The sequence below is a fragment of the Cupressus sempervirens genome, chromosome 6 (genome assembly GCF_028749045.1).
Source record: "Cupressus sempervirens isolate cs-2001-9-10 chromosome 6, ASM2874904v1, whole genome shotgun sequence".
Taxonomy (NCBI): Eukaryota; Viridiplantae; Streptophyta; class Pinopsida; order Cupressales; family Cupressaceae; genus Cupressus; species Cupressus sempervirens.
The window spans coordinates 564,072,141-564,080,527 of NC_143123.1; the positions used below are offsets into that span (position 1 = coordinate 564,072,141).

Below are 8,387 nucleotides of genomic sequence, written 5' to 3' on the forward strand. Positions count from 1 at the left end.
TTCCATTTTGGTGCTAATGATAATCAACTGCAAGGTTTCATTGATTTTGATCTTCCTAGACATTTACATAAATGAAGGTCTACTGCTGGCTATGCTTTCATGTTTGTCAGGGCTGCCATTAGTTGGGCCTTAAGGTCGCAACATTGTGTTCCTCTTTCTTCTGCTGAAGCCGAGTACTTGGTTCTTTCTGAAGGTACTAGGGAGATGATTTGATTACAACACTTGTTTATTAATCTACATTACCAACAAAATGATAATGTTTTATTTTGTGATAGTCATAGTGTGGCATACAATCATTCCTCTCAGCAACATTATAAACATATTGACAAACATGTTCATTATGTTCATCATGTAGTAGAAGAGGGAAAATTAAGAGTTGCAAAAATTGACACAAGGATCAATCCAGTAGACTTGTTGATGAAGGTTGTTGCCAAGGAGAAATTCCAAACTGCCACCTGACTTCTCTTAGGCTTGTTAAAAAGAAATGAGTCAACATATAGAGCGGGGTACTAGGTGATTGTTGAGATAGTGAAGCCCAACGATTGGCTTTGGTTTTCCTTCCAATTATCTCAACCTCTCAATTGATTGTCTAATGTGTTATATGTGTTGTTGCATATATTGTAAACTCATATTTTGATTACTACTACAATCCCTCTTCTCTCAGTGTGGATGTAGCCACAAGTTGTACTAGTGAACCTTGATAAACTAGTGTGTTTATTATCTTTCTTAATCTTGTTGTTTCATATTTTCTTTTTGCATTTTCATTGCATTTCACACCTAAGACATCCAAAACATGGATTTTTTAGATAAATTCCTTAATTTCTAACTTGCAATCAAAGAACCTAGTATATATAAATAACAAAAATGAAACAAGTGAAAAGAACAAACAAGAACTAGAGATTGGAGAGGAGAAACTCACCTTCTCAACATGCTAGTGATAGGAATATATACCAATCTTTTGGACACCAAAAAGATAAGAAAAAACATCTTGAATGATCACAGTAAATTTTTTGTTTAAGAAGATAAATTGCAAAGAATATCTAAATCTCTTAGTTGAACACTTGGTCAATATAAATGAGCTTTCATTATGGATTTTACATCCCATTAGGTCAAGTGCATTGATGTATCTTGTGCCTTGTTGTTCACACAAATATAAAACATGTTAGAGACTAGGGATTTGGAATATAAATATTTCTAAGAGTTGACTTTCTTTAAGTATCATGAGATTTCAAGGTTTGCATCCTAAGGAACAAAATGCCAAAATGAAGGGGACTTTGAGATCAAGGACTCTACAACACTAATCAAAAGAGAGAAAACAACAAAAAGGGAGAGGAGGACCCAACATTTGCCAAACAAAAAGTTGGGATGCATATGCAAGGCTTAACGAGACCTATAGTATATGTCCTATTGCATTTTTATTTGTTTGTTAGATCCCTTGAATTTTTCTCCATGTATTATAGATAAGGAGAAGTGTTGGTACATATACCTTTACACTAGAGAATTTCTAAAAATAAAATAGGAAATAGGAAATATAATCTAATTGCATAAATGTATGCATTATTTAATAATAATACATGTATTTAATTTTTTTCATTATACCTTATCACACTTGGTTATTTATGTTGAGGTTTTGTACATTGTGACACATTGCATATCTCATCAATACAATAGCAATTGATTAGTGAATAACATTGTGAGTGTTGCTTCCCATTATTCTTGTGGATTTTAATTTTAGTTGATAGGCCAAGCTCATAGGTGCATCATTACCAACTACTATGGTGTATGTAATACTACATCCAAAAAAAATAAGATTTTGAGTTTAGTCAAACTAAAACAGATGTTATTATGCATATAGAAACATGGAATATGGAGGATTTAAATGTTTCAAATCTTTTTGCTTTGTCTAACCTTCTATTTTAAATAGTTGGAGGTTTTTGGATAGTTGTATATTTCTTATTGAACTAGGCGCATGTTCGAGTATTAAAGATTGTGTAATCCTCATAAAAATCCTTTTTATGCAGAATTTTTAATGGTTTTGTTGAGAAAGGGTGTGGTTTTGAAATTGTTGAGATTGATTGCAAGTGTTATGTTCTCTTGAGCTCTATATGCCCTCTAGATTATTAAATCACTTGTAAAAGGCAAATATATAAAGACATAAAGAGCTTTGCTCACTTTTACTAGAGTTTTATCTTTGTTTGAAGATTTCTCCAACTATAATATGTATTTTTAACTATGATGTATTATATTACATTTCTTTTAGTTTCATTATAACCGTTTATGATTGTAGTAAGTTCAATTAATTAGAGAGAACACAATTGTAATTAATGCTAATAATGAAAATAATATCAAACATTGTCTTAAGATTTTCCTTAAGTAATATTAATTGTCAATGAACATATAAGAAATATTTACCTTCATTATAAATCACAAATTTAACTAATATCAATATTTAAAAATTTAAAAAAACTAATAACAATACTTACACTTTATACCTTTTAAATTAAAATTAAATAAATTATATAATTGTAAAAGACTCAACAACCTAGTTAAAATTTATCTATTATTCTATCTTTTAACCTTATACTTTTCACACCCTTAAAATATATTATAATAACCTTATGAATGGAAGAAAAATTTAAAAATAAACCCAAAACAATAATCGTATCCTTTATTCCTTCCTTAAGAATAAAATAATTATCAAAATATTATTTATTGCCTAAATCCACTTGCTTTATAATTGTGACCAATATAAAATATATAATTGATGGAGCATCTAATCATAAACCTTTAGTAAATGACACTAAAAGCCTTAACCCACTTAAAATATAATAATTGTTAAAGAAAGTCCTTAAACGTCTCCTTCAATCTAACGAGAAGGGCTTTGATTATTCTTGCTTTTAAGCACTCTAAATATTAAATTCCGAAAAAGAAGCTTTGAAAAAAGTCCAAATACAAATGCAAGACAAAATATGTGGGGAACCAGATTCAATACGGTCTAAGAAATTTGCCACCGTTTAAAATTCTAGCGTGTAACATGTCCTATCTAGTGGTGGGCAATTCAAACCTTTCTCTCCACTCAAAGTGTTTAGAATTATTTCCATCCAAATAAAATCATGAAGATAATATAAATATTATTAATAAAAACTATAGTTTAATTAGTTGAGTATAATTGATGAGTTATGCATGTTTTTTAACTATATTATTATTTATTTGAATTTGTAATCTTGGAAATAGGATTTAATAAATAAGGATGAAGTCATTGATTATATCATCAGTAATATTTTTAATTGTGCTTAATTATTATAAAATAACATTGTATAGACTTGTGATTTAAACTAGATTGAAAAAAGATATGTGTTCTACATAAAATCCTTTATCAAAACAAATAAATCTTTTTTTTATTGATAAAATTGTAATAATAGAATGTTCTAAAGACTACAACCCATCATTATTAACCTCAACTTTAAACAAAAAATATTGTATCTATATAAAATTATTTTAAGAATAACAAGTGTCACATAGTGGCAAAATACTTATTGTAGTGAATTGGTATTAGATTAATAGATTAAAATAATATATTATTATTATTTACTCTAGATCTTATTAGTTTAACTAAAACTATAGTTTACGAATTTTATGAAGTAATTTAAGTTAATGTTATGTTTATTAACATTTATGATTTTAGTTATTTCATTAATTATTATTGATTAGGTTTCAATCTAAAATTAATTCTAAAATGTTAAATAAAAAGTTCAAATGGATCTTATAATCAAAATTAAATTTAAACAGTTAATTTTGTAACAAATAAAATAATATATTTATAAAAATAAAAATTTAATATATTTAATTATTTACTACCTACATAATATACCTTATTAATCTATTTCCTAAAATCTTCCCAAAAAAATGAATCATGGAGCAAGGCAAATCCAAAATAACCAATCAAATTGGTAAAAAAAATATTTTTTAGAATATACCAAATTCCCAAATAAATTTAAAAACCTAATAAGAATAAATTATATTATAATAGATTACTTTGAATCAACTCAAAAAAATATAAGTTGATAAATTTTAAAAATAATTGTAATTTATTTCTAAAAATAATTTCTAATGTTAAGTAAGTAACAAGTGATGTTCGAAGGTGGTTACTTGGTTAAATGAATTCTTATAGAGTGATTCAATAGAATAAATATTTCCCAATTTTATTGATGAAAATAAAATTAGTGATTTGATTGGTGATTGGTGATTATATCTGTTATTTCCTTATTAGTATGTGTCAGTGCTGGTAGGCTAAGTATTAGTACTCTTGCTGGTAGGCTAAGTATTAGTACTCTTGCCGATAGATAGGCTAAGTACTATTGTGATACCTTTTGAATTTTATAATTTAACCAATGATTAATTTTTTTGGTTTCTATGTGTTCGAATTAATCATTCTTTAAATTTCTTTATCAAACTATTACATTGCATATTATAGATGCAAGATTTTTAACTTTACAATTTTTAAAAAATATTTTTCTACAATTTGATTGGGTGAACTCATTTACCTCTTATGTTGGCCCGATAATTTTAAAACTAATACTTTTTAAGACTAATTTTTTATTAAGCTAATGTGATTCATATTTTTTTAATAATTTTTTGAATGTAAGTACATTGATTTAGATTATTATATTTTAATATTGTATTTTCTTATAATATAATTTTTGTCGTTCAAAAATACTAAAAAGAAATATTATTTTATATTATTATTATGAAAATATTACTATTTTCAATAATCAATTTATAATTTATTAATAATTTTTGAAAATATACTATAATAAATTTATTAAATTAAAATTAGATTTATATAAAAACTAAAGGCAAGTACTAAGTCATTATGTGGCACTTGTTCAAATAGAGTAGTCAAAAAGATAACTTCTGATTTAAGCATATATTTGTAATTTTTTATATTCAAACTGAAAGTAATAATTAGAGAATAAGGAGAAAACTTTGTAATGAAGTATGCTTAGACAATTCATGTTTATAAGACATAGTTTGAACCATTAATTATGAATAGATGAATTTAACAATATTATTATAATTAATTTATCAAAATAGCTTTGAATATTAAATTACTAGAAAAACAAAAAAACATTGTGTAAGATTATATTTATCTATTAAATGCCCTTATTTTTATTGGTGAAAATAAAAAATGTAAAACTATTATCAACTAATTTTAATGATTCAAAGTTCAAAAAGAAGTGTTAGTAATTTGATTGGACTACAACTCTTATTTCTTTATTCATTAAAAATTTTATTCACATAGAATAGATAAAAGATAACTTAGATTTAGACTTACAATATTTTATATTGAAACATAAAGTAACATTCATGATTATAACATTTAATTTAAGAGTATTTGACCATAGAATTTCTATAATAAGATATGTTTAATTATGACTAGAATTGATACTGAAATTCTACGCTAAATAGGCAATTCACTTTTATGAAAACTAATTTGAGCTATTAATAATAAAATATTAATGAATGACTTTAACAATAATATTAACATTGATTTGTCAAAATAAATTAAAACATTATATTAATAATTGACAAACATTTACTCAAACGTTGTTCTCCAATATTTATTGTCAAAAATAGAAAATCAAAATTTAAAAACTATCACCGACTATTTTTAAATTGTTCAACATTCAGGGTTTTAATCATTTGTCTCTTCAGCAACTCGGTTTGACTAGATTCCTGATTTCATTATTCAATACATATAATCCTGATTTAGACATGGTTATAATCATAACCCGCTGTATAGAAACAGAAAATGGTAAACCAGAACTCCTATACAATCCAAATCGTTTTCATAAAAGAAGATTGCCATAAACACTCACCGTCAAAACTTGTTGTCGAGTTTATTCCAAACTAGAAGAAGATAAAGCAGGAAACCATGAAAAGATTTGCATTGCATCCCCATCAAACAACAGGAAAACCAAGGAATCTAAAATTTACAAAGCACTTAATGCCTTAAAAAATTTACAATTGAGTGAAGAAGAAGGTTCCATAAAATATCAGTTAGCTAGGGAGGCCTGGCGAGCCTTCTGTGCAAAGATGGACACCCTCTTCAGCAGCTCCTCTGTGTTGGCTCCCACTATTTTGTCAATCACTTGCTTATCATTTTCCATCAACAAAAAGGTGGGCATGGCCTTCACATCCAATTTCTCTGCAACACTCTGGAAAAAAAGAAATGTTATTCAAAACTGAGAATCCATTATGCAAGAACTACTATATGAGTCTCTCATCTAAAAGGAATCTGCCGAAGCCTAGATTATTTATTATTTAATTATTATTATGTGTTAATTTCGAATAGATTCAAACCCAAGTAAATGGCTTGCAATTTAGAGATGTCTTGTAGGCTCTTGCTGTAATTTAAGATAAGTTTGAAAGCAAATTAATATGAAAAATGTACAAATTTGTACCGCACAATAGGAAATCCAGAGATATACCTTGACGTCATCCACATCAACTGAGAGAAAGAGGACATCTGGGTACTTGAGGGCCAGCTCCCCAAAGAAGCCCGCCATGAATTTGGAGGGTGCACACCAGGCTGCTGTGAAATGGACTACTATCTGCAACCATCATAGTCCATAAGAAACAGTATAATCATGCACCCAAAAACATAAAAGATGTTCCACACAAACAGTAACACCATGACCTCCATGACCCAAAAACATAAACTTCCTTTGCCAAAAATAGTGAAGACCATTGGTTTCCATGACCCCAAACTATACAATGTTGAAAAAAAATTAGCAAGACCATGACCTCCTCCACCCAAAAACATAAATTTATGTTGTAAAACCAGTAATAGCATGGCTGCCATGACCAGAATAAACCATAAAAGATGTTGAAAAAACAATAAAACCATGACCTACTTGACCTAAAACATAGATTTATGCTGTAAAAACAGTGAGGATATGGTGGAAGTATCTTGTAGTATAATAGTTAGATGTTTGTATTGTTAACAGTATAATCAGCCTATTTTAGCTGGGTTAATGTGTGTACGAGCTACAAGCATGTGCTAGTATACTTGTAGGCATACATATGCTCTTTTTCGAAACCACCCCTAGTTTGAATGGTGCACATGTGCTACAGGCATGTGTGTATATTAAGGGACTAATTTTGCTATCCTCGCCCCAAAAATGGGCTGTTGGGTGGATAGCTGAACACCCCTTAATTAAAAATAATAGAGTAAGACCTCAGCCTCCTTCTTGTCCCTAAAACATTAAAAATACTGTAGGAAGTACATGTTCTCTTGTACCCAAAAACATAAAAGATGTCATGAAATCTAAAAGTCTAAATGATGAATTATGAACAATCTCATCAATTCTGAAAAAAGACATTAAAGATATCCAATAAGATGAACCATGAAACTGAAGAATCGCTAAATCATAATCTCCCTTCTAAATCATAATCTCTCTTCTCAATTTGGAAACATGATAGATAATCTTCTTGTTTTGGCTGTTTTTATATCAAAAACATGAAATTTAATCCAAAACATTGCTAAAAGCAATTAAAACCAGAAAACAAATATAAAAAAAGAGGTAGAAGAAGATTTTCCAGAGACCGGGCATGCTTGGATTTGGGCTTGGGTCATAATGTATTCCCATGATTTGGCCGAGTCGACCACAAGCACCCTCGAACCCTTGACCTGCTGGTTCTCCATAGCTTCAAACAGGGCAGTTCAGCGTCCAATTGATGTTCAGAGAGGAGTAGAGATTTAAATGGTTTGGGGAAGATGAAATTGATTACTACAACTAACCTCTTATCAGTTTATAGAGAAAAATATGACCATGGGTGTTTTTTTAGAAGCTTCCCAACCATTCGGTGGGGCAAAACAAGTAATCTTTTAAAGTTCTTAAATACGGAATTCTCCATGAAAACTATGGATTACAGTGGTAAGTTTTGAGGGTTCCACCCTGAGTCAAGGACCCCTTAATTTGGGTCGATTGCGATATAATTGGTGATTTGTGGTGCCCAGCTGTTTGTGGGGGTTTGAATTGGTGCCATTCCATCATTGGACTTTGAAGGAATCTGACCGCTCGTTTTCCTGATTTATCCTTTGTCTTCTCTCTCTTTTTGGATAATCTATTATTCATCCTTTATCCTCATTCTCAATCTGTGCATCCGGCCTGCCTGGATTCTCAAACTATGTAACTTTTCCCTTTCTTTGGTAGGTTTGTTTGTGGTAGGAAAACTTGCATGCCACTTACAATTTCCATTTGGGTTTGGGTGGTTTTGGAGAAGGTTTTGATATGGTTGTATGGTGCAAAGTGTCTTGTTTAGAATCTCCAAGATATTTTATTGATTTTTATTTTACCTCATACCCCACTTCACTTTCAAAA

At 29.0% G+C, this 8,387-nt stretch overlaps 1 protein-coding gene across 1 annotated transcript; it reads right to left on the reverse strand.

Moving 5' to 3' along the window:
* Positions 1 to 5,875: 5,875 nt before the first annotated feature.
* On the reverse strand, positions 5,876 to 8,000 carry LOC149553519 (thioredoxin-like protein CXXS1). Its single transcript, XM_089788938.1, has 3 exons — positions 7,610 to 8,000; positions 6,492 to 6,614; positions 5,876 to 6,218 (listed from the first exon to the last, which is right to left on the reverse strand). The coding sequence occupies exons 1-3, from the start codon at positions 7,706 to 7,708 to the stop codon at positions 6,057 to 6,059; spliced, it is 384 nt and encodes a 127-aa protein (XP_089645064.1). The 5' UTR covers positions 7,709 to 8,000; the 3' UTR covers positions 5,876 to 6,056.
* Positions 8,001 to 8,387: the final 387 nt, after the last annotated feature.